The sequence below is a fragment of the Phocoena sinus genome, chromosome X, assembly GCF_008692025.1.
Source record: "Phocoena sinus isolate mPhoSin1 chromosome X, mPhoSin1.pri, whole genome shotgun sequence".
NCBI lineage: Eukaryota > Metazoa > Chordata > Mammalia > Artiodactyla > Phocoenidae > Phocoena > Phocoena sinus.
Window position 1 is genome coordinate 42,300,010 of NC_045784.1, and position 27,721 is coordinate 42,327,730.

Genomic DNA, 27,721 nt, shown 5'->3' on the forward strand with positions numbered 1-27,721 from the left:
CCAGAATTCTCTTCTCTCCCAAGAGTCAGTAGCAGCTCCTGAATTTCCATATAAGAGAGGCTAACCTGGTTGACAGCAGGTATTGGGGGCATGTCTTGGAGATGCATTTTCATCGAAAGTGTGCTTAAAATGTTTTCTAAATAGTTTTCTATTGATAATTTGCTGAAAAACATTAGTTGTCCATATCAAAGGCTAGTATTATTATTCTTACCTACTATCATTTCAGTGGGGTAATGGAGATTGAGGGGGATTAAAGACCCCTCCACATCAGTTCCACAGTCCGTCAAAACGAGACTGTACCACCTTGACTCCTCCCCTCTCTTCTACAGTGGTATCGCCCAGCAGGGACCTTTCCCCCCCTCTTCCTAGTGGTATCTCCCTTGAAGATCGGGACACATCTCCCCTTCCCCCGTGGCTGGGGTTTGGCACCTCTGCTTCTGTAAACTTGGCACAAACCTATAGAACTCGGTTCCAAAGACCAGCTTCTCCCGGAAGCTTGTCTTCAGAAAGTTTCTACCCATGAACGACACCCCGCCTCCGTTGCCTATGGAACAGCCCACTGTACGGAATGGATGCTATGATGGCGGCCCTCATGGTGGAACGCCTCGGCGCAGCCATGTTCCTCGCTCGGCACCGCTGCTCATGGACAAAGTCTCTGCAGATCCATAACTGCACCTTGTTCAGAGTGGGTAGACCACAGTCACACAGCTCTTGTGTGATTGTGTGTGAAATTAACAGCCCAGAAGGGGCAGGTTCAGAGGTGAGGACAGGAAACGGAAGTGGCCCTCAGAGGCTGTTTAAGTCTTGTTGGCGCGCGGCACTAAAGGGAGTGCATGAGGGTTTGTGGCGTGACAGTCATCAGTGATTTTGAGGTGATGGCTTTGTTGGCTTTTGGGAATGACAGTTTGTGGGGTCAGTTGGTGGGGAATTAAAAAGTCTGGTGAATGGGAGTGTATGCGGGTCAGGGAGGGATGGAGGCTTCTGAGGTAGTCAGTTTTTAGATTCCTTGCTGCATTTTGTTGTCAAGTCCTAATAGTGTGTGTGCGTTTAGATTTTTTCCTCAGTCTCCCCAGAGATTTGCTAATTTTATTAGCCTTTCCAAACAACCAACTTTTGGCTTTGTTGATCCTCTCTGATGTACCTTTGTTTTCTCTTTCCCTAATTCCTGCTATCTGTGCTATTTTCTCTTTTATCTAACTTCTTAAATTGGTTGTTAATTCATTAATGTTCAGCCTTTCTTTGTTAAAATGCATTTGAAAACATGAATTTCCCTTTAAGAGTCTCTTTAGTTGCGTTCCACAAAATGTTATATACACCATCTTATTATTGAGCTTTGTGTTTAATTTTTCTCTTTCATTTATTCTTTACATTACTATAATGTTTTGGGAGGGTTGACATTTTAATTAAATTTTTTATCCAGGGGTATGGTATGTCTGTGTGACTATTTTATATTTGTCAATTTTTTTAACTTTTTAAATTTATAGGTGCGGCTCCTTAAAGAGTTTATTTTACATATTTTATATTTTTCTTGTTATCATTACTAACGGATTTTTTTTCCGTTTTCATTTGGTCATTATTATACAGGGAAAAAACTATCTGATCTTGTAATTTTATCTTGTATCCAGCCCCTTATCAAGTTACCCTATGACTTCTGGTAGAGTCTGGGGTAGGTTTTCTATGTATAAAATCATATCACTGGCAAAGAAAGCTACATTTTCATTTCTTTGCAATATTTATTCTGATTATTTCGTCTTCTATTGTGTGACCTATAGCCAGAAAAAACAATTTTGAGTTGTATCAGACATCCCTATCTTTTTACTAATTTTAATGGCAGTTGCTTCATCATTTTACTTTTTAGCATAGTATTTCAGGGATGTGTTTTGTAAATGATTTTTGTGATATTTAAGTGATTTACTTCCTCCCTAATTTTAGTTTGAGTTTTTATTAGTAATGACTGCTGAATTGTGTCAAATGCTTTTTTGGTGTAAGTTAAAACCAGCATGTTTCCTCCCCCCCCCTCTAATTTGTTGATTTAATCAATATTATTAATGTTGAATCATCTTCTGGAAAGAAGAGGCTCAGAGCTTCTCCGCAGAAGAATTTAAGAGGGATTTTTCACCCTAAAATGGTGAAATAATTAAAGTGGACAGAAGAGACCCCTTTCATTAAGATTACCAGGTTTCCAGGTTTTTTGCTGCCACAGTCACTCACCAGGACCCCATGGACAAGTCCTTCCCCTGCCTACCCCATGGGGCTTCAGCACCATTCACTGCCTCACTTTCACCTTCTCCCCAAACCCAGATCTGCCGTGAACCTGGAATTGAGGTATGAGCTGGTTGGCTAAAGTGTGAAGCACCCTCTGTGGAGCCACCCAAGAGTAACAGACTCTGAGTTCATTAATTTGACTCCAAATATCATGATCGTTTCCACAATCTACCCTCACTAATACTCAGAGTGGGAGTTGCTGAACTTTGTGGGGCGAATGTGGAATGACAGTGATGACGTGGATATGTCCTTTTAGGATTTGTTGGTGTCTCTGTGGAGCTGTTGAACTTTCTGCATATTGGAGGCTGCAGGATCTTCCATTTATTCTGACTGCAGCCCACGTACAAAGGCCTCTCCAGCTTTGGAAGGTGGGCTGGTACTCAGAGTCAACATGCCAGCTAATGGGAAATCACCCCAGAGGTTTCCTGCCCTGGTTCCAGGACAACCTGGCAGATCATTTGAGGTAAGTAAGAGGAGCCTACTTTTCCCCATTTTTTTAATTTAAAAAAAAAATTTTAGACAAAAGTTTGTATTTTTTAGACCAATTTTGATTTTTAGATAACTGTAAATTCAAATGCAATGTACTGATGTACTGTTTACCCAGTTTCCCCCATCATAGCATCTTGCAAAATCTTGGTATTGATACAGTATCACAACCAGGATATTGACATACAGAACATTTCCTTTACCACAAGGATCTCTCATATTGCCCTTTAATAGTCACACCCACTTCCCTCCTGCCCTCTCCCTCCTTAACCCCTGGCAACCAATAATCTGTGCTCCAGTTCTATAATTTTGTTATTTCAAGAGTGTTATATATGTAGAATCATACAGTATGTAACCTTTTGGGACTGGCTTTTTTTACTCAGCATAATTCTCTGGAGATTCGTCCAGATTGTCACATATATGAATAGTTTGTTCCTTTTTATTGCTGAATAGCATTCCATGGTATGGATTTACCACAGTTTGCTTAACTAGTCACTAGTTGAAGGACATCTTGGTTGTTTCCAGGTTTTGGCTGATATGAATAAGGATGCTGTGATTGTGTAAGATTTTTGTATCGAAGGAATGCACATGAGTGCAATTGCTGGATTGTATGCTAAGAGCATTAAAACAATTAAGTGACCTAATTTTTAGTAGTTCTAGATTTACAGAATAATTGAGATGGTAGTATTAGTGTGGTACATTTGTTACAATTAACCAATATTGATACATTATTATTAATTATAGTCAACAGTTTACAGTAAGGTTCACTCTTTGTGTTACACATTCTATGTGTTTTGACAAATACATAATGACATATATCCACCATTACAGTTCATACAGAACGGTTTCATCTGTGCTTTAGTTATTCATTCATCTTTCCTCTCCCCCTGCCTGAAACTCTGGCAACCACACTCTTTTACTGTCTATAGCTTTGCCGTTTCTAAAATGTCATATAGTTGGAATCATACAGTCTGTGGCCTTTTCAGATTGGCTTCTTTAACTCAGCAATTTGCATTCAAGTTTCCTCCATGTCTTTTCATGGCTTGATAGCTCATTTATTTTTATCACTGAATAATATTTCATTGTATGGATGTACCACAGTTTGCTTATCCATTCACCTATTGAAGGACACCTTGGTCGTTTCCAGTGTGGGGTGATTATGAATAAAGCTGCTATAAACATATATGTACAGGTTATGGTGTAGACATAAGTTTTCCTTTCATTTGGGTAAATGACTAGGAGTGCAATTGTGGGTCACATGGTAAGACTTTGTAAGAAACTACCAAACTGTCTTCCACAGTTTTTCATCATTTTCATTCTTACCAGCAATGAACGAACATTCTTGTTGCTTCACATCTTTGCCAGGATTTAATACTGTCAGTTTTTTGGATTTTAACCATTCTAATAAGTGTGTAGTGGTATCTTATTGTTTTAATTTGAAATTCCATAATGAAAAATGATGTTGGACATGGTTTTACATGCTTATTTCCCATCCATATATTTTCTTTGGTCAAGTGTCTATTCAGATCTTTTGCCCATTTTGTAATGGGGTTGTTTGTTTTCTTATTGTTGATTTTTAAGAGTTCTTTGTATATTTTATTTTACTATTTAAAATTTTTTAAAAAAATATTTATTTATTTATTGGCTGTGTTGGGTGGGTCTTAGTTGCGGCACGTGGGATCTTTCCTTGCAGTGCGTGGGTTCTCTGTTGGGGCGCACAGGCTTCCCTCTAGTTGTGGTGTGTGGGCTCCAGAGTACATGGGCTCTGTAGTTGTGGCACACTGGCTCCAGAGCGTGTGGGCTCAGTAGTTGCAGCACGTGGGCTTAGTTGCCCTGCAGCATGTGGGATCTTAGTTCCCTGACCAGGGATCAAACTGGCATGCCCTGAATTGCAAGATGGATTCTTAACCACTGGGCCATGGGGGAAGTCCCTCTTTGTATATTTTTAAATACAAGTCATTTTATCAGTTATGTGTCGTGCAAGTATTTTCTCCTGTTCTGGGCTTGTCTCTTTATTCTCTTAACAGTGTCTTTCACAGAGCAGAATTTTAAAATTTTAATAAAGTCCAACTTGTCAGTTTTTCTTCCATGTAACGTACTTTTGGTGTTATATTTTAAAACACTGCCAAACCCAAAGTCACTTAGATTTTCTCCTGTTATTTGCAGAAGTTTTCTTTCTTTCTTTTTTTTTTTGGCTGCGTCATGCAGCTTGTGGGATTTCAGTTCCCTGACCAAGGATTGAACCTGGGCCATAGTAGTGAAAGTCTGGAATCCTAACCACTAGGCCACCAGGGAACTCCCTATTTGCAGAAGTTTTATATTTTTGCATTTTGCCTATAAGTCTAAGATCCATTTAGAGTTAATTTTTGTGAAAGTTGTCAGGACTGTGTCTAGATATTTTCTTTTTGCATATGGATATCAAATTGTTTCAACACCATTTATTGAAAAGGCTGTCCTTTCTCCATTGAATTGCTTTTGTTCCTTTGTCAAAGATCAGTTGTCTCTATTTGTGTGGGTCTATTTTCTGGCTCTCTATTTGTTGCATTGATAAATTTGTCTATTTTTACCAATACCATACTTTTATTTATTTATTTATTTTTAAATTGAGGTATAATTGACTTACAATATTATATTAGTTTCAGATATACAACATAGTGATTCGATATTTGTATGTATTGTTAAATGATCACCATGATAAGTCTAGTTGACATCCATCACCATACATAGTTACAGAATTTTTTTTTCTTGTGATGAGAACTTTTAAGATTTACTCTCTTAGCAGCTTTCAGATATCCAATATAATATTATTAACTATAGTCACCATGCCTGTACATTACATCCCCATGACTTATTTACTTTTTAACTGGAAGTTTGTACCTTTTGACTCCCTTCACCCATTTTACCCTCTCCTCTCACCTCTGGCAACCGCCAATCTGTTCTCTGTATCTATGAGTTTGTTTTTTTGTTTGTTTTGTTTTGTTTTAGATTCCACATATAAGTGAGATCATACACTATTTGTCTTTCTCTGTCTGATTTATTTCACTTAGCCTGATGTCCTCAGGGTCCATCCAAGTTGTTGTAAACAGCAGGATGTCTTTCTTACTCATGGCTGAATAATATTCCATTGTGTATGTGTGTATATCTATATCTATATTTATATCTATCTCACATTTTCTTTATCCGTTCATCCATTGGATGGACACTTAGGTTGCTTCCATATCTTGCCTATTGTAAATAATGCTGCAATGAACATGGGAGTGCACATATCTTTTCAAGTTAGTATTTTCATTTTCTTCAGATAAATACTCAGAAGTAGAATTGCTGGATCATATGGTAGTTCTATTTTTAATTTTTTGAGGAACTTCCATACTGTCTTCCATAATGGCTGCACCAATTTGCATTCTCACCAACAGTGCACAAGGATTCTCTTTTCTTTATATCCTCACCAACAATTGTTACTTGTCATCCTTTTGATAATAGGCATTGTAACAGGTGTGAGGTGATAGCTCACTGTGGTTTTGATTCGCATTTCACTGATGATTAGTGATGTTGAGCATCTTTTTTTTTTTTTTTTTGTGGTACGCGGGCCTCTCACTGTTGTGGCCTCTCCCGTTGTGGAGCACAGGCTCCGGCCATGGCTCACGGGCCCAGCCGCTCTGCGGCATGTGGGATCTTCCCGGACCAGGGCACGAACCTGTGTCCCCTGCATCGGCAGGCGGACTCTCAACCACTGCGCCACCAAGGAAGCCCGAGCATCTTTTCATGTACCTATTGGCCATTGCTATGTCTTCTTTGGAGAAATGTCTATTCAGATCCTCTGTCCTTTTTTAAATTGGATTGTTTTTTGCTATTGAGCTGTATGAGTTCTTTATATATTTTGGATATTAACCCCTTGTCAGATATATAATTTGCAAATATTTTCTCCCATTCAGTAGGTTGCCTTTTCATTTTGTTGATGGTTTCCTTTGCTGTGCAGAACCATTTTAGTTTGATGTAGTCCCACTTGTGTATTTTTGCTTTTATTGCCTTTGCTTTTGGAATCAGATCCAAAAAAATCATTGCTAAGACTGATGTCAAGGAACTTACTGCCCATGATTTCTATGAGTTTTATGGTTTCAGGTCTTATATTCAACTCTTTAATTCATTTTGAGTTAATTTTTTATATGGTGTAAGATAGTAATCCAGTTTCATTTTTTGCACGTGGCTGTCCAATTTTCCCAACACTATTTTTTTGAGATATTGTCCTTTTCCCATTGTATATTCTTGGATCTTTTGTCATAAATTAATTGACCATATATGCATGGGTTTATCCCTGGGCTCTTTATTCTTTATTCTGTTCTGTTGTTGTTTGTGTCTGTTTTTATGCCAGTACCATACTGGGGTTTTTTTTCACTAAATTTATTTATTTATTTATATTTTTTTAATTGAAGTATAGTTGATTTAAAATGTTGTATTAGTTTCAGGGTACAGCACAGTGATTCAGATATATATATATATATATATATAATTTTTTAGATTCTTTTCCCTTATAGGTTATTACAAAATATTGAGTATAGTTCCCTGTGCTATACAGTAGGTCCTTGTTGGTTATCTATTTTATATAGATAGTAGTGTGTATATGTTAATCCCAAACTCCTAATTTATCCCTTCCCCCTTTCCCCTTTGGTAAAGGGGAGGTAACCATAAGTAACCATAAGGTAACCATAAATTTGTTTCATGTGTCTGTGAGTCTGTTTCTGTTTTGTAAATAAGTTCATTTGTATCTGTCTGTTTTTGTTTTTTTGCTGCACCACCAGGCTTGCGGGATCTCAGTTCCCCCACTAGGGATTGAACCCAGGCCACGGCAGTGAAAGCGCTGAATCCTAACCACTAGGCCACCAGGGAACTCCCTGTGTCTTTTTTTAGATTCCACATATAAGTGATATCATATGATATTTGTCTTTGTCTGGCTTACTTCACTTAGTATAATAATCTCCAGGTCCATCTATGTTGCTGCAAATGGCATTATCTGATTCTTTTTTATGGCTGAGTAATATTCCATTGTATATATATACCACATCTTCTTTATCCATTCTTCTGTCGATGGACATTTAGGTTGCTTCCATGTCTTGGCTATTGTAAATAGTGCTGCAGTGAACATTGGGGTGCATGTAACTTTTTGAGTTACAGTTTTCTCCCATACTGTTTTGATTACTGTAGCTTTGTAATATATAGTTGACCTTTGAACAACACAGGTTTGAACTGTGTGGATCCACTTATATGTGGATTATTTTCAATAGTAAATACTACAGTACTACACGATCTACAGTTGGTTGAATCTGTGGATACAGAGAAACTGGGGATAAGGAGGAACCAAGTATATGGTGGGCCAACTATAAGCTATACATGGACTTTCAACTGCGCAGAGGGTCAATGCCCCTAATCCCGCATTGTTCAAGGGTTTTAAATCAGATAGTGTAATGCCTCCAGCTTTGTTCTTCTTTCTCAAGATTGCTAGTGTGTTGCAGTATTTAACTTACTGCAAGAAGTGAACTTACTGCAAATAAGTAAACAACAATTTAACTTACTGCAACGTTTAGTTTTGTTAGGTTTATACTTAAGTGTTTCATACTTCTGAGTAATTATCAATGGTTTCATATTTTTTATTTTGGAGTCCACGTTTTCACTGCTAACATACAGAAAAACACTTGGTTTTTGTATGTTTTTCTATGCTTTCTATGACCTTTTCATCTGGTAATAGGGACAGTTAAATTTCTTCCTTTGTATTCTGTATGCCTTTCATTTCCATTTCTTGCCTTATTGTAATGGTTAGAACTTCCAGCACTATGTTGAATAAGAGTCGTGAGAATAGACATCCTTGCCTTGCTCTTGGTCTTCAGTCTTTTATCATGAAGTATAATGTTAGCTGTAGTTTTGTTTTATATGCTGTTTATCAAATTGAGGGTGTTCCTCTGTATTTCTCTTTCTATTCTGGTTTTTGCAGGAATGGGTGTTGGATTTTTTCAAGTGCTTTTTCTATATGGATTGATTTTTGAATATTGAACCTGCCTTACATCCCTGGAATAAACCCTAATTGGTCATGGTATATAATTCCTTTAATATATTAATGAATTATAGTTGCTAATATTTTGTCAAGAAATTTTGCCTCTATATTCATGAATGATATTGCTGTGTAGTTTTCTTTTTTATACTATATTCATCCAGTTTTGTAATCAGGGAATGTGTTAGTTTCATGTGGTTGCTGCAACAAATTACCACAAACTTGGTGGCTTAAAACAGCAGAAATTTATTCTCTCATAGTTCTAAAGGCCAGAAATCCAAAATAAGCATCACTGGACCAAAATCAAGGTGTTGACAGGGCTTTACTCCCTGCAGAGGCTCTGGGGGAGAATCTGTTTCTTGCCTCTTCCAGCTTTTGGGGGCTGCAGCTATTCCTTGGATTGTGACTTCATCCCTTCATTCTTCATGGCCAGCATCTTCAAATATCTCTCTACTGTCTTCACATCACTGCCTCTGTGTGCGTCAAATCTTCTTTTGCCTCCCTCTTGTAAGGATACATGTGATCACATTGAGAACCCACCTGGATAATACAAGATACTCTCCTTATTGGAAGATCCTTAATCACATCTGCAAAGACCTTTTTATTTTTGCCATGTAAGGTGATATTCATAGATTCCAAGGATTAGGATGTGGATATGTTTGGGGGGCCCCTTTTCACCTATCCTAGGAAAATACTAGCTTCATAGAATGAGTTTGAAAGAATTACCTCCTCTTCTGTTTCCTGTAGGAGATTATGTAATTGTGTTAATTCTTTGTTAAAAGTTTGGTAAAATTCTCCAGGGAAACCATCTGGCCAGAGATATCTTTCTTTGGGTGAGTTTTATTTTTTATTTTAAAAAACTTTTATTGGAGTATAGCTGATTTAAAATGTTGTGTTAGTTTCTGCTGTACAGCAAAGTGAATCAGTTATACATATATCCATTCTTTTTAGATTCTTTTATGAGTTTTAAATTATGGATAAATTTTCCTTAATAGTACAGGGCTACTTAAATTATCTATTTCATATTGGATGACTTGTGGTCGTTTGTGTTTTTTGAAGAATTGGTTCATTTCATCTAAGTTATAAGTGTAGAATTGTTCATAGTAATTTCTCTTTTGATGTCTGCTGGGTCTGTAGTGATATTCATTGTTTCATTCCTGATATTGGTAATTTGTGTCCTTTCTCTTTTTTTTGTCAGTCTTACTAAAAGTTTATCAATTTTATTGATATTTTCAAAGAACCAGCTCTTTGTTTAATTGACTTTTATATATTGTTTTTCTGTTCAGCTTCATTAATTTCTCTTCTATTTTCTTCCCTCTGTGTGCTCTGGGTTTATTTTGGTCTTTTTTTCTTTATTTTTAAATTGAAATATAATTGGCATATAACGTTATGTAAGTTTAAAGTGACAATGTGTTGGGAGTTCCCTGGTGGCCTAGTGGTTAGGATTCCAGGCTTTCACTGCTGCAGCCTGGGTTCAATCCGTGATGGGGGAGCTGAGATCCTGCAAGCTGTCCTGTGCAGCCAAAAAAAAAAAAAAAAAGTGACAATGTGTTGACGTGATACATTTATATACTGCAATATGATTACCCCTGTAGCATTAGCAAACACCTCAATCACATCACATAATTATCATTTCTTTTTTGTGACAGTAACAGTTAAGATCTAGTCTCTTAGCAACTTTGTATAATACAGTGTTGTTGACTATAATCACTATTCTGTGCATTAGCTCTCTTGGACTTACTTATCTACTAGTTCCAAGTTTGTACTCTTAACTTATCCTCAATATGGTCTTTTTTTCTAGGTTTTTGGTGTGGGACCTTAAATCTTTGATTTGAGACTTTCCTCTTTCAAATGTATGCATTTAGAGCTGTATATTTTCCTCTCAGCAATGCTTTAGATGTGTTCCACAAATTGTAAATATGTATTTTTTTCATTTTCATTTAGTTCATTGTATTTTTTGGATTTTCTTTGGACTTCTTCTTTGAACCATGGATTATTTAGAAGTGTATTGTTTCATTTCTAAGTATATGGAAATTTTCTTGTTATCTTTCTGTTATTGATTTCTAGTTTGATTCCAGTGTAGTCAGAAAAAATGCCTTGTATAATTTCAATTCTTCTAAAATTGTTGGGGTTTGTTTTACGGCCCAAGATATGCTATATGTTCCTTGGACACTTGAAAGGAGTGTGTATTCTGCTGTTGTTGGGTGGTGTGTTCTGTAAGTGTCAGTTAGATCCTGTTGGGTCATTGTGTTGTTGAGAATGCTCATTTTCTGTTTAGCTGTTCTGTAAATTGTTGAGAGAAGGGGTGTTGAAGTTTCCAACTATAACTTGTCTACTTCTTTCAGTTTTATCAGCTTTTGCTTCTGTGTTTGCTGCATACACATTTAGAATTGCTTTGTTTTTCTTAATGGATTGACTTTTTTATCATTATATATCTCTCTCTGTGTCTGGTAATTTTTTTTTCTAAATTCTAATTTATCTGATATTAATATAGCTACTCATGCTTCTAGCTTTATTGAGGTATAGTGGACAATACTTCTGCTTTCTTTTAATTAATGTTTGCATGATATATCTTTTTCCATACTTTTTCCTTCAACCTGCCTATATTGCTATATTTGAAGTGACTTTCTTTTAGATACTATACAGTTGAGTCATGTTTTTAATCCTTTCTGTGAGTCTCTTTTATTTGGTGTAGTTAGACCATTCACATTTAATGAAATTAATGATATGTTAGGCCTACATTTACTATCTTTCTTTTCTGTTTGTTCTCTCTGCTTTGTTTTCTGTTTTATTTTTCCCTGTCTTCCTATCAGTTTCTTGAGCATATTTTAGAATTCCATTTTGATTTACATATAGTGTATTTGAGTGTATTTCTTTGTATAGTTCATTTAATGGTTGCTCTAGATATTACATTATATACACATAACTTATCATTGTCTATTGCTATCATCATTTTGCCAGTTTGAGTGAAATGTAGAAACCTTGCCTCCCTTTAATCCCCTTTGCAGTCTCCTGTTTATCATTGTCTTAAATATCTTGTCTACATACATTTAGAACCAGATCAAACAGTGTTAACATTTTTTCCTTTAATTGTCAAACATAATTTAAAAACTCCAGAGGGGAAGGAAAGTCTATTGCACTTACCCACATTTTCATTTACTGTATTCTTTCTTACTTTGTGGTGTTCCAAGATTCTTTATTTTATCTTTCATTTTCTGTTTAAGGAATTTCCTTTAGCCATTCTTTTAAGGTAAGTCTGCTGGTGACAAATTCTATTAGTTTTCCTTCATCTGAGAATGTCTTTATTTCTCCTTCATTCCTGAGGGATATTTTCATGATATAGGATTCTGTCTTGACAGTTCTTTTCTTTCAGCACTTGAAAAATGTTATGCTACCTCCTATGGCATCTGTGGTTTCTGATGTGAAATCTGCTGTCATTCACATTGTTTTGTAAGGTGTTGTTTCTCTCTCATGGCTTTCAGTGCATATATTTTATTTTATTTTTTTAAAGATTTATTTATTTATTTTATTTATTTATTTTTGGCTGTGTCGGGTCTTAGTTGCAGCATGTGGGATCTTCGTTGAGGCAAGTGCGATCTTTTGTTGTGGTTCGGAGGCTCTTCATTGTGGTGCATGGCTTCTCTCTAGCTGTGGCGTGTGGGTTTTCTCTTCTCTAGTTGTGGCACACAGGCTCCAGGGTGCGTGGGCCCTGTAGTTGTGGTGCACTGGTTCCAGAGCACATGGGCCTTGTAGTTTGTGGCATGCAGGCTCTAGCTGAGATGCACGAGCTCAGTAGTTGTGGCATGCGGGCTTAGTTGCCCCACGGCATGTGGGATCTTAGTTTGCTGACTAGGGATTGAACCCGTGTTCCCTGCATTGCAAGGTGGATTCTTTACCATTGGACCACCAGGGAAGTCCCTCAGTACATATATTTTAATCTTTAGTTTTCAGAAGTTTAAGGATGTGTCTTGGTGTGGATTTCTTTGGTTTTATCCTATTTGGGGATTGCTCTGTTTCTTGAATCTGTAAATTTATGTCTTTTGCCAAATTGGGATGTTTTCAGCCATTATTTCTTCATGTACTTTTAAAGCCCCATCCTCTTTCTCTTTTCCTTTTTGTGTTCTGATAACATGAATGTTGGTTCTTTTGCTACAGTCCCACAGGTCCCTGAGGCAGTATTTTTCCAGTCAATTTTGTCTGGGTAATTTCTATTCTTCTGTGTTCCATTTCACTGAGTCTTTCCTCTGTCCCATCTGTTCTGTTGTTGAGGCCATCCATTGAGGTTTTTTGTGTGTTTTTTGTTTTTGTTTATTTTTTGGCTATGTTGGGTCTTTGTTACTGTGCATGGGCTTTCTCTAGTTGTGGCGAGCGGGGGCTACTCTTTGTTGCTGTGCGAGGGCTTCTCATTGCAATGGCTTCTCTTGCTGCAGAGTACAGGCTCTAGGCACACAGGCTTCAGTAGTTGTGGCATGTGGGCCTCAGTAATTGTGGCTTGCGGGCTCTAGAGCGCAGGCTCAGTAGTTGTGGTGCATGGGCTTAGTTGCTCCGTGGCATGTGGGATCTTCCTGGACCAGGGCTCAAACCCATGTCCCCTGCATTGGCAGGGGATTCTTATCCATTGCGCCACCAGGGAGGCCCCCACCCATTGAGTTTTTAATTTTAGTTATTGTGTTTTTTAGGTCTAAAATTTCCATTTGGGTCTTTTTTATATCTTCTATTTTTTTCCTGAGACATGCTCACTGAAGTGTTTTTGTGATGACTGATTCAAAATCTTTGTTGGATAATTATCTCTGTTATGTCAGTCTTGATACCTATTGATTTTTTTTCATTCAGTTTGAGATTTTTCTGGTTCTTGATATGAGTGATTGTCAATTGAAACCTAGGCATTTTTGGTATTATGCTATGAGAATCTTGTTCTTATTTAAACCTGTTTTAGCTGGCTTCCTCTGACTTCACTCCAGCTGGGGAAGAGAGGGCGTCACCTCATCAGTACCAAGTGGCACTATATATATGTGTGTGTGTGTGTGTGTGTGTGTGTGTGTGTGTGTGTGTGTGTGTGTGTGTGTGTGTATATATATATATATAAACACACACCACATCTTCTTTATCCATTCATCTGTTGATGGATACAAGATGCTTCTGTGTCTTGACTATTGTAAATAGTGCTGCTATGAACATTAGGGTGCGTGTATTTTTTTGAATTACAACTTTGTTTTGTATATGGTGTTCAGAGTTTTTAGTCATACTTAGCAGGAGGAATGGGGAGAAGTATATTTACTCTATTTTCCCAGAAGCAGAAATCAGCCTACTTCTTAAGAGAGAAAAAAAACACAGAGCTCATTTCCAGTTCAGATTAAAATTACAGAACTTTTACTTCTTTGCTATTATACTTACATATCTTTTTTTGGTGGAGGTGTTATAATGACATTAACACAATTACTTTCTTGGTTTATCCTATAATATAACAAATAATGGCAAATGAAGTAAAACTAATAAGAATGGTTGCCTTTTCTAAAAAAAAAGAAACATTGGGAGTGTTAGATAAATATTTTTCCATGTCCAGAAATAATTTTCTACATAATTTTAGTGGTTACATAGCACTCCATCCTTTGAGCACTGGCAATGGTGGTAAGTTTTCATTATAATTGACAATTTGATGGTGAAACTCCTCGATTTATTTCTTTACATACATCCATGATTATTTGTTAAAGATATTTTTTGGGAAATTGAATTTTTGTGTCACAGGAGAGGGTTCACTAAATTGTGAGGAATTCAGTGGATGACAGTGAAAAATCTTCCTCTTCACACTAAACGGTAATATTGTTTGGAGGCTGATGATTCTGGGCAATGCATGTCAACTTTTTCCTGATCAGTGCTCTACCCCTCTCCAGCTCTTCCTTCCCAGATCTTCCAAAAAAGAGTTAGAGATGGCCACATCTCCAGCCAGTTTTTATTTGTTCATTTATTTACTTATTAATTTTGTTTTCCTGTGGTTTTTAGGGAGCTTCTAAGTATAAATAGACAAATATTAGGATAAAAGGAAGGGAAATAAAAAGAAGAAGATATCAAAACAAGTTTTAGAATTTAGGCATGTTGGTCAACAATCCTACACAATTAGAAACTTTGAAGTCAAGATTTATCTTTGATATTCTGGGACGACATAACAGAGTTAGAAGTCCAATCAAACACATGAATTTCAACACCCCCACAGAGAAATCGATAATTCCTCTATAGTAAAGGTTTCCTGATACTTGAGAGTTAAGAAATCTTTTGATGGATCTTCATATGGATGATGGAAACAGTATCTTCAATTACAACTTTGTCATAAATGCTATTACAGGACTCCTATGGCTCTTTCTCTTTTTGAAAATATTTTTTTCATTCAGTGTTTAAGTAAGATGAAAACCTATAAGATTTTGCTTACAGTTAATGAGTGATAAGAGAAAGGGTGAACATTAATTATCCTCTGATTGGGTAATTAAAATGCATCTGACCCAAAGTCAAGTTACTCAGTGATATACCAGTTACCTTGTGTGGGCTTAAGAGTTTTTGACCAAAATACTTCTAAACAAAGCATGCCATCTGAGAGCATAGGGATACTGGGTACATAAAATACTACATAAGAAAGTTGATGGAAGGAAGTTGTGTCAGACCTTTAGATTCTTTTTTTTAAAAAATTGAAGTATAGTTGATTTACAATGTTGTGTTAGTTTCTGGTGTACAGCAAAGTGATTCGGTTATACATATATATATAAGTATATATATGCTTTTTCATTATAGGTTACTACAAGATATTGAATATAGTTCCCTTTGCTATACAGTAGGACCTTATTTATCTATTTTATATATATGACCTTTAGATTCTTTAGGCTTCTGACAGTTGGTTGCCATATGCAGGGACTTTGCAACCAGTTCATCGTTATTTTCTCTCTTGACTTTTCTGAGTTAGACAGTTTTAACCCACATCCACTAAGCAGGATTAAAGAGACACTTTAAAATAAAGATTAGTTGGAAAACATAAAGCAATCCTACATCCCAGTAGAATTTTAGTTGAATTAAATTGTAAGAGAAATGCAATGATTATTGCACGTATTGTTCTAGTCTCACTACATCTGTTGAGTAGAATTTGCATTCCAAGTGTTTTCATCTTCACCATCACTGAGTCCTTAATCTGTCTCCCTTCCTTTTTGAAGTCTTCCCCATGCTTTTCCGACACTCCTTTCTGGCTGGTTCTCTTTTTTTCTGAGTTGCTAGATGGTGCACAATTTGAGAGTTCTGATGATGTTGTTATCAAAGAAGTCTGTGCAGGAGGAGCATTACCAAATAAGAAATTGCTAATCAATGTCCAGATGACGTGGCATGGATAAAGTACCATCCCCAACAGTGTCCAAATGTCTCCACTGGAAGAGTGCACCATGGATGTAGTTGGTCTTTCTGCCTGTGCAGTAAACTGCCATGCTTTTTCTCAAGGAGCATCCAGAGGAAACTGATTTATAAAGGAAGAACCATCAAGAAGTCAGAATTGGGGCTTCCCTGGTGGCGCAGTGGTTGAGAGTCTGCCTGCCGATGCAGGGGACATGGGTTCATGCCCCAGTCTGAAGATCCCACATGCTGCGGAGCGGCTGGGCCCGTGAGCCATGGCCGCTGAGCCTGCGCGTCCGGAGCCTGTGCTCCGCAATGGGAGAGGCCACAACAGTGAGAGGCCCGCGTACTGCAAAAAAAAAAAAAAAGACAGAATTGAATTATTGCAACAATGTTTCTTTCTCTAGCATAAGATTCCCTCTTGAATTCCACTTTTGCCTGTTGTCAGCAGCATTCCGTTCATGATGCCCAAAGATATCAAAGAGAGCTACCACTTTTTGCAATTCAGACATAACTTACTTTTTTTCAGGCCCTTATACAAATATGGCCTTCTTTTGGGTCATTTTATAGAAAGGAGCTAGCAATGTTTGCAGATGTGGACCATGTATCCTGCAAAATCCATGTAATCCAATCATGGGCTGTGTTTCTTCTTAGTACCAAAGGTAGGCAACAACACTTCATTTTTTGTTGCCTGTGGAATGTCACATGTGGCTCCTGCCAAGGGTATTCCTAAGAATTTCACCATTTGAGTGGGCCCTTAGATTTTTGTTGGATTTATCAACTAGCTTCTGTTGATCATATGTGTCACTGTTGCATTTAAGTCAGTCCTTGTTCAATCTTCAGTTTCCGATATTATGATATCATCAATGTAGTATATTATTATACTTGGGACCTGCATTAAGTCTAAATCCCTTCTAACCAAATTATGACAGTTGAATTATGACAGCTGGTGAATTCAAATAACATTTTGACAGTACAGTAAATGTAAATTAGGATCCTTCCCACATGAAAGCAAACTGTAGCTGACTCTTCCCATATTGAGATAGGGAAAAAAGCATTTGCAGGATCAGTCACTGAGAACCAGTCTCCTTTAGCTTCCTGTATTTTTCCACTGTTGAAACCATATCAGGAAGTACTGATGCTATTAGGTGATACTAATTTATTTAAGCCTTGATGATCTGCTGTTAGTCTCCCTGAGCCATCCACCTTTTTCATGGACCACTCAGGGCTATTCTAAGAGAATTTGTTGGACCAGCACTCCAGCTTCTAACATGTCATTAATTAAAATGGTAACTTTTTTTGTCCACCACATTTTCTACACTGTTTCAAAATAACAACTTGTATGAGCTTAGGCAATTATAAAGATTCTCATTTATCATGTGCAATTAATACTGGCCAAGGGATGAACTTATACTCCTCTTGTTTTATAATACTACGTAGGAGAAGTATTCCCCAGTCAGACATAAATATCAATCTCAGGAATACATTTAGATGAAGGAGGTACAGTTCACATAAAGTCTTTTCAAATATTCCCATTTTCATGCAGATTTTCGCCTTAATTCCATCAACTGTTGCATCCCTATATCCTTTTAATCTAACTGTGGCCCCTGTTAGGACTTGACCAACAGATTTTGGAATCATAGTGCATTATTCTTCCATGTCAAAGAGTCCCAGAAAACTTTCTTCCCTGCCCTCTGGCCATTTACCCACATATGTGCATATGGCCTTTGGGTACTCAGCTGGGTGTTGAGCCTGGCTGAAGACTAAGATAAACCTTGAGTCCATACTGATAGTAAATGTATGAACGAGGGAGAAAGGAAAAGCCCTTCCTTAAGGTCTAGTGGCAACTAGTAATGTGGAAAGAATGATGGAGTTAGAAAAATAACCTTTTGCAACCATTCTAGTTAGTAATAATTAAGCCAGGCAAGAATCACTGATGGATGCCAAAGCTATTCGATGAAAGTTTAATGAGGAGCAATACATTTACATAGTTTCAAGGTATGTTCCTACACATTGCTCATTAATTACATAGGGAAAATTGGTAACTTTACAGTGGAGAAAACTGATGGACACTACCTTAACTAAATGATCAGAAACATAAAATTTTTAATTTGAAGAGTCCTCATAATCTCACCTTCTGGAGGTAACCAGTCTTAACAGTTCAGTAACTATCCCTCAGGAATTCTGAAGTTTTTCTGGATATGACTGATTGATTGTTCCAGAGACATTTGTTGAGAAGAGTATCCTTTCCCCACTGAATATTCTTTTTTTAAAACATCTTTATTGGAGTGTAATTGCTTTACAATGTTGTGTTAGTTTCTCCTGTATAACAAAGTGAATCAGCAATATGTATACATATATCCCCATATCTCCTCCCTATTATGTCTCCCTCCCACCTTCCCTATCCCACCCCTCTAGGTGGTGACAAAGCACCGAGCTGATCTCCTTGTGCTATGCGTCTGCTTCCCACTAGCTATCTATTTTACGTTTGGTAGTGTATATATGTCAATGCTGCTCTTTCACTTCATCCCACCTTACCCTTCCCCCTCCCCGTGTCCTCAAGTCTATTCTCTATGTCTGTGTTTTTATTCCTGTCCTGCCCCTACGTTCATTAGAACCATTTATTTTTTTTTAGATTTCATATATATGTGTTAACATATGGTATTTGTTTTTCTCTTTTTGACTTACTTCACTCTGTATGACAGACTCTAGGTCCATCCACCTCCCTACAAATAACTCAATTTCGTTTCTTTTTATGGCTGAGTAATATTCCATTGTATATATGTGCCACATCTTCTTTATCCATTCATCTGTCAATGGACACTTAGGTTGCTTCCATGTCCTGGCTACTGTAAATAGTGCTGCAATGAACATTGTGGTACATGACTCTTTTTGAATTATGGTTTTCTCAGGATATATGCCCAGTAGTGGGATTGCTGGGTCATATGCTTGTTCTATTTTTAGTTTTTTAAGGAACCTCCATAGTGGCTGTATCAATTTACATTCCCACCAACAGTGCAAGAGGGTTCCCTTTTCTCCACACCCTCTCCAGCATTTATTGTTTGTAGATCTTTTGATGATGGCCATTCTGACCGGTGTGAGGTGATACCTCATTGTAGTTTTGATTTGCATTTCTCTAATGATTAGTGATGCTGAGCATCCTTTCATGTGTTTGTTGGCCATCTGTGTGTCTTCTTTGGAGAAATGTCTATTTAGGTCTCCTGCCCATTTTTGGATTGGGTTGTTTGTTTTTTTGATACTGAGCTGCATGAGCTGTTTGTATATTTTGGAGATTAATCCTTTGTCAGTTACTTCGTTTGCAAATATTTTCTCCCATTCTGAGGGTTGTCTTTTGGTCTTGTTTATGGTTTCCTTTGCTGTGCAAAAGCTTTTAAGTTTGATTAGGTCCCATTTGTTTATTTTTGTTTTTATTTCCATTTCCCTAGGAGGTCCCCACTGAATATTCTTGACACCTTTGTCAGACATCAATTGATCATATATGTGTGAATCTATTTCTAAATTCTATTTTGTCTCATGGATATCTTTTTTAAAATATTTATTTATTTATTTTGGCTGCGCCAGCTCTTAGTTGTGGAATGCGGGATCTTCATTCCAGCATGCGGGATCTAGTTCCCCGACCAGGAATTGAACCTGGGCCCCCTGCATTGGGAGCATGGAGTCTTACCCACTGGACCACCAGGGAAGTCCGTCTCATGTATATCTTTACAAAAATACTACACTGTTTTGAAAACTGTAGCTTTATAAGTCTTGAAATGAGGTAATGTAAGTCCTCTAACTTTTTTCTTGTTCAGAATTGCTCTGGCTAATCTAAGTCTTGTGGTTTTATTTCTATATTAATTTTAGAATCAGCTTGTCCATTTTTAGTTCTTAAATTTCTTTATTGATTGTGATCAATGTTGCTTGTAATATTTCAATTTTAAGGAACTTACTGAGATTGTTTTCTTTGTGCCCTAGTATATGATCAAGTTTTGTGAATGTTCCATGTACACCTGAGAAAAAGTATATTCTGTATGATCTGGGTATAGTGTTTCTTTCTTTTGTTCTTTCCTTCTCTCTCCCTCTCTCCCTCCTTCCCTCCCCCGCCTTTCTCTCTCTCTTTAAAAGTCTCCCATTAGAGAAAGCTTCTATTTCTTTTTGTATCTCTGTAGTTTTCAGCTTATGTAGGCTTTTGCTGTGTTACTTTGTGCATAGATATTTACAAATATTTTTATTGTTATATCTTCATTGTGAACAGGGCTTGTAACATTACGAAGTATCGCACTTTATCTTATATCCTTCTGGAATTCTACTCTGTCTGGTATCAGGATTTCAATCCCTGCTTTTATATTGTTTTCATTTGGTAAATCTTTGCCCATCGTTTTAACTTTAGCCTTTTTGAAAGACCATTTTATGCATGTCTCTTGTATACAGCATTGTGTTGGGTTCTGCTTTACAAGGCAATGTGAAAACCTTTTTATTTTAATAGATGAAGTAAGCCTATTCACATTTATTTGTATTACTGTTTGGTAATATAAATAATACAAATATATTCTCAGTTCTCTCATTTTATCTTATGATGTAATTACTGTGTGTATTTGTTATATTTACTGTGTTTCTTTTTCTATTGAGTGTTTCCTCTAAACTTTTTTTGGTAGTTAGGAAGACTTGTATTTTTATGCTGGTGGTTACCTTTGTGTTAATCCTTTTTATAGTACTCTTAGTCAACCCTTTTATCTTTCTTTTTATTTACATATTTATTTATAAAATTATATATATTTAAGGTGTACAGAATGATGATTTGATATACATATACATAGTGAAATGATTCCTACAGTTAAGCTAATTAACACATCATCTCCTTACATAGTTACCATTTTTTGTGTGTGATGAGTGCACCTGAAGTTTACTCTCTTAGTGTAGGGCACGGCCGGATAGCCATTACGCATGCACTAAGTATGCCGCTAGGGCGTATGCACCTAATATGCTAATCAGGTTTTGAAGCAGTGGCCTATCCAAAGTCCGGCTTGCGAAATGCGATAACCATATGGACGAATCAGGGACTTACACGAATCCTTAAGCCCTTATATAAGCAGACAGGCTCGAGCGTACGGGGTCTTCCTTCCATCCGCCCGAAACCAAGCTGTACTCCAATAAAGTGTGATGCGAGAAGAATCTAGCGTGTGGTGATTCGTCGTTCTGCTGGTCAGAAGCGGCTCGCCGCAAGTGGTGCCGAAACCCGGGAACCTGCGCGCCCCGCATGGAGGACTGATTCAGAACTCGACACACGGAGTGAACCGCCGTTAAGTAGTCCAGTTTAGGTATGTTTTTTGCTGCAATAGAGCCCGAGATTTTTATTTTCGCTTTCGTTCTCTTCGTAGCTGTCGCACTTTTTGTCTGCGTGTGGCTACGGTGCCATCAGCCCGACCGAGTGTGTCTCCCCTGGCCATTAGATAGGTCAGAGATCTTCCCGCTTTAGCAAGTTGTTCATATATGAGAGTGAGCTATGGGGAATAGTTCATCCGCGGAACCAACCGTTGGATTCCATGAGCCCATCCAAGCCCTTCTGAACGATCGAGGACTTAAGATTTCACATAAAACTATTAGTAAACTGTTGCAGGATATTGATGGTGCCGCCCCATGGTTTGCGGTGTCTGGAAGCCTGACTGTTCCATCTTGGGAAAAACTGGGGAAGGACTTGGCTGATCGTCACAAAATGGGGGAGCTCTCTCGAGGCACGTTTCCGTTATGGAGAATGATACATTCGTGCTTAAGAGAAGGGAAATGCGAAGATATTGTACAGATGGGCCGTAAAGCTCTTAGCATACATCAAGATAGTGCGTCAGAAAGTGAAAATATAGGGACTACGGTAGATAGGCCTAAGAATCCTAGGAAAAAGAAAAACAAATAGAAAAATCGGATGCAACGCCAGGATTGTATCCACTTTTAGATGAATTTAAAGCGCTTTATTTGTCTCAAGATGAGTTGAATCCCAAGGAGGAGGCGGATCTGGAAGAAGCAGCTGCCGAATATGAAAGAGGACGATATGGCAGTTCCCCATGTGCTCGTCCGCCATTTTGTGCCTCTGCGGGTGCTCGTCCGCCATTTTGTGCTTCTGCTAAATCAAAAGCTTTAACATGTACTCAGACTTCCGCTTTTATTGCTAGCGCCCCCCCTGGCGCTGCGGTTTGGGAACCGCCAAAGTGTACATTCATACCCAGAGAAGTCTGGTCTCAGGTACCCACAGCTTTTCCGGTGTTTGAAGACCCAGCCACGCGTCAAAGATATTATGAGATGGTGGATTATAAAATACTTAAGGATCTTGCAGAGGCTGCCAGGGGATATTTAAGCAGAAGTTGAATATCCTGCAGCTGAATGCAACCAGAGTGGATCCAGTGACTCTTGGAGAATTTACCGCATGGCTAGCTAGAGCATTTTCCTTTTCTAAGGAATGGGTGGGTGTGGGACTGTTCGCAGCCTGCTGTTTGTTTGGGATAGTGTTGTGTCTCTGGTTGGTCTGTCGTATTCGCATTCGAACCCGGCGAGATAGGATAATGCTCACTCAGGCGCTTGTGGCCATCAGTGAAGGCGAGTCCCCCGCAGCCTGGCTCTCCACCCTAAAAAACATATGATCGCCCTTGCACAGAGGGGCCTTGCCGCCATTGCACCTCTATAGGGGATCGGCCCTAGGGGCTGCCTCTGCACGGAGAGGTCTCGTTACCATTGCACCTCCATGAGGAGCCCATGCCACGTGAAGACAGCCCTTGCACCCTGCAGTTCGATTGCGAGCATTGCACGCAGGAGGGTGTCTTCGAATGCAAGCGGAAACTACCGGTACACCGTGTACATACCCCGGTATGAGCACTGGTACAGGTCAATGTCCGCTGCAATGGTCGAAAAGAAAAAAGGGGGAGATGTAGGGCGCGGCCGGATAGCCATTACGCATGCACTAAGTATGCCGCTAGGGCGTATGCACCTAATATGCTAATCAGGTTTTGAAGCAGTGGCCTATCCAAAGTCCGGCTTGCGAAATGCGATAACCATACGGACGAATCAGGGACTTACACGAGTCCTTAAGCCCTTATATAAGCAGACAGGCTCGAGCATACGGGGTCTTCCTTCCATCCGCCCGAAACCAAGCTGTACTCCAATAAAGTGTGATGCGAGAAGAATCTAGCGTGTGGTGATTCGTCGTTCTGCTGGTCAGAAGCGGCTCGCCGCATCTTAGTATATTTCCATTGTTCAAAACAGTGTTAAGTATAGTCATCATGCTTGTATATTAGATCTCTAGACTTTATTCATCCTACATAAATGTAACTTTATACTCTTTGACCAACATCTCTCCTCATTTCCCCCATACCCTTGGTAACCACCATTCTACTCTTTGCTTCTGAGTTTGACCTCTTAATTTTTTTTTTTAGATTCCACATATTAGTGAGATCATACAGTATTTGTCTTTCTGTCTGACTTATTTCACTTAGCATAATGTCCTCCAGGTTCATCCATGTTGTTGAAAATGGCAGGATTTCCTTCTTTCTCATGGATGAATAGTACTACACTCTATATATACTAGATCTTTTTTATCCATTCATCCACTGATGGACACTTAGGTTATTTCCATATATTGGCTATTGCAAATAATGTTGCAATGAACATGGGAGTGCAGATACCTATTTGGGATAGTGATTTCATTTCCTTTGGACATATACCCAGAAGCAGGACCACAGGATCATACAGTCGTTCTAGTTTTAATTACTTCAGTAATCTTCACACTGTTTTCCATAATGGCTTTACCAATTTACCTTTTTTTTTTTTTCGGTAAGTGGACCTCTCACTGTTGTGGCCTCTCCCATTGTGGAGCACAGGCTCCAGACGTGGAGGCTCAACGGCCATCGCTCACGGGCCTAGTCACTCCACGGCATGTGGGATCTTCCCGGACCGGGGCACGAACCCGTGTCCCCTGCATCAGCAGGCGGACTCTCAACCACTGCGCCACCAGGGAAGCCGCAATTTACCTTTTTTAAATTAATCTTTTACCATCTAATTTGTCTCTCATCTGTTACCTATACAGCAGTAAATGATCTTATTCAGTTTCCCCCTTTCTTTCTCTTCTCCTCCCATATTTTAGTTGTATTTTTTCTACTTTGTCAGAACACTTAATGTGTATACATTATCCTTCAACCCATGACCCCAGCCTTATTTTAGTCTTATCTTTACCGTTAAATATATGAAATGCTTACTGTCAGTCCTTTTGCCAGAATTTTCCCATTCATTGTTTTTGGTTGAAGCTCATTGTTTAGTATAGTGCTATCCAGTAACACTTCCTTCAGTGATGGGAATGTTCTGTATCTGTGCTGTCCAGTACTGTCCAGTACTGTAACCAGCCACATGTGGCTACTGAGCACTGGAAATGTGCTTTAGTGTGACTGAGGAACTGAATTTTTAATTTTATTCCATTTTAATTCATCAAAATTTAAACTCAAATAGACACATGTGGTTAGTGGCTACCATATTAAACAGTGAAGCTCTAGCAAATTCCTTAGGAAGGGCACACATATTCTGGCCTATTCAAAACTTTTTCTGATGGCCTTGATACTTGAAGGGTATCTTGGCTGGATATAATTTCCTTTATTTGTACTTTCTTTCCTTAATTTTCTTGAATGTGCTGTTCTACTATTGCCTTGCTTTCTGTGTTGTTTTTGAGAAATGGATGCCGATCTAATTCTTTTGCCTGGAGGCCCTGAGGAATATTTTTCTTTGCCTTTAAATTCTAATAGTTTTAATTAGGATATATCTCAGAGTTGATTGTTCCAAGTCAATTTTCCTTGGTACCCAGTGGGCCCTTTGATTGTGTTGAGGTTTGTTTTATGATCCAGGATATGGTCTAGCTTGGTGAATATTCCATGTATACTTGAAGAAACAGTTAATCTCAGTTTTTGAGTGAAATGTTCTACAATTCCTTGGATGATTGGTGGTGTTCAGTTTTTCTGTATCCTTGTTGATTTTCACTCGTCACTAAGAGAGGTGATGAAAGTTGGCAGCCATATTTGTGGATTGTCCCATTTCTTCTTTCAGTTTTGCTTCATGTATTTTGAAGCTATATTGTTAGGGCGATCACCCCCACACCCCTGTTCCCAGGGCTTCCCCATCTTGGTCCTCTAGCTGGACAGTTGGGGCTTTCATCTCCATCCTGGCACTCACTTTCTGCAACTAGGTTTGCCCTTGAGGCCAAGTGGTGAGAGGTTAGAAGAAAGGCAATGGGGATCCTTCCCATACTCTTCAGACCACTATTCCTCTGGCCAAAGAAGAGGATTCCTCTCCCTTAGAGTTTGAGGAGCCTGTTGCTGCAAGGTTACATCTTTGGCACTGGGATTTACTTTGGGGCAGGACTGCATGAGAAAGAAAAGAGGCTTTCTCTCATTTTCTCTGTCCCACAAGAGCCCCTCCCACCCCCTTTCAGTCTTCATGTCATATTGGTGTACCTGCTACTCTGTATTTGATGCCTCTCTCAAGCTCTGTGTTCTCTTAGCCACCCAGTTTATTCTGGTGGCTTCAGCTAGTGCTGAAATGCTACTGCCTCTCAATCCTTCGTCTATCCTAGCCTCCTCTCACAGATCCAGCATCATATATGCACCTTCCAGCTGGACGTCTCTATCAGTATGTGACATAAACACTCCAGCTCAGGTCCAAGATCTATCTCAATTTCCCCTTCTGCCAACCCACTGTCTTTCCTGTTTTGCTAATCTCAATATTGTGGCACCAGCCTCAACCCAGCTGTTCATCAACCCAGCTGTTCACTCTCAAGGGAGGGTAATATTCTCTCCCTTTCTCCTACCTGATAATACTTCTGTATAACTTATAAATCTAACTATATTGTGGGAAGGTCAGAAAATATTCTGATCATATAAAGAGTCAAGTATTTTGGAGACTGATGATAGATAGAAAAAAAAAGGTGAAAATCCCTCCACTGTCTGCCCCTGAATATCTCTATAGCTCTTTATCTCATCACAGCCCAAAGCACTGTTTTCCTGTCATACTGCGCTATTTATAGTTCTCTAACTCACCATGTGTGTTTCATGTCTTCCTGCCTTTTCTCATACTACTGCCCCATCCATATTCGTGAGGGAGATTATATTCTTGTTTAAGGATTCAAAGCTCTACCTCCCCAATAACACAAGTTGGAATCTTATTCCATCCCTTGTGAAAGCCCATTGCACCCTGTACACATGTCCAGCATAGCTCCTATAACATATCATTGCAGGTGTGTGTTCACATTTAGGCATACCTCCGAAATATTGGAGGTTTGGTTCCAGACCACTGCAATAAAGAAAATATCGCAATAAAGCGAGACACATGAATTTTTTGGTTTCCCTGTGCATATAAAAGTTACATTGACATTATACTGTAGTCTATTAAGTGTGCAATAACATTATGTTTAAAAAAACCAATGTACATACGTTAATTAAAAAATACTTTGTTGCTTAAAAATGCTAACCATCGGGCTTCCCTGGTGGCACAGTTGTTGAGAGTCCGCCTGCCGATGCAGGGGACACGGGTTCGTGCCCCAGTCTGGGAAGATCCCACATGCCGCGGAGTGGCTGGGCCCGTGGGCCATGGCCGCTGAGCCTGCACGTCCGGAGCCTGTGCTCCACAACGGGAGAGGCCACAACAGTGAGAGGCCCGCGTACCAGAAAAAAAAAAAATTGCTAACCATCATCTGACAATTGCAGGGTTGCCACAAACCTTCAATTTGTAAAAAGCGTGATATCTGTGAAGCACAATAAAGTGAAGCGCAGTAAAACACGGCATGCCTGTGCAAGTCTCCTTATTGGGGTACGAGCTCCTTGAGAGCAGGCACTCTATCTTTGTTTCCCCAGAAATTGGGACAGGTCCAGGCACAAAGTGTTAACTCAGTAGTCAGTGGTCTTTTCTCCATGAATTGAAAAATTAATACACTAGCAGGACTGTTCTGTGTTTTCCTCCCCCAAAGTATAGTATCAAGAAAGAAAGGGTCAGGTTTCCAGTGCCAGCTAAAAACTGTCACTTGCTATCTGCCCCTACAAGGATGAAGTCACTAGCCACTGCAGTCACTGACCTTCAACATACCCTAAAAGGAGTTCAGGGTGGAGATCAGGAATGAGACACTCTGTGCTCTGGGAGAAACTGGCAGAGCAGGCCTTCAGATAGTTAGATATTTTCAGGAGAAAATTTTCTGAACTCAATTTCTTGCATCTTCTCATATCTAGCAAAGCACTAAAACCATTAACGGAGACATCTGCTCCTTCTGACTAGCAGCAACCTTCTACCAAGACGTGTGCTTAACTGCATGTACCCCCTTCACCAAAATCACATATATACTGACCTCCCCCCTTGCCTCTTCAGAGCAGTTCCTCAGAGCTATCTGAGAGGCTGTCTCCTGAGCTATAGTCCTCATTTTGCCCCAAATAAAACTTAACTCACAACTCTCACGTTGTGCTTTTTTTTTTTCAGTTGACACCAGTGTAGCTTTTTCTAGTCAACTGTCAAAAGTGCTCTATTGAAAGAATTAGTTCCCACACATCTTTTCCATGT

At 38.7% G+C, this 27,721-nt stretch overlaps 1 protein-coding gene across 1 annotated transcript in view; it reads left to right on the forward strand.

The window, feature by feature from the left end:
* Positions 1 to 806: 806 nt before the first annotated feature.
* Positions 807 to 27,721, forward strand: part of ZNF157 (zinc finger protein 157) — a 31,289-nt gene continuing 4,374 nt past the window's right edge. Inside the window, exons 1-2 of the mRNA XM_032619561.1 lie at positions 807 to 872; positions 2,522 to 2,728. Of these exons, the coding sequence (XP_032475452.1) occupies positions 2,657 to 2,728 (72 nt within the window). The 5' untranslated portion in view covers positions 807 to 872; positions 2,522 to 2,656. The remainder of the gene's footprint in view (positions 873 to 2,521; positions 2,729 to 27,721) is intronic.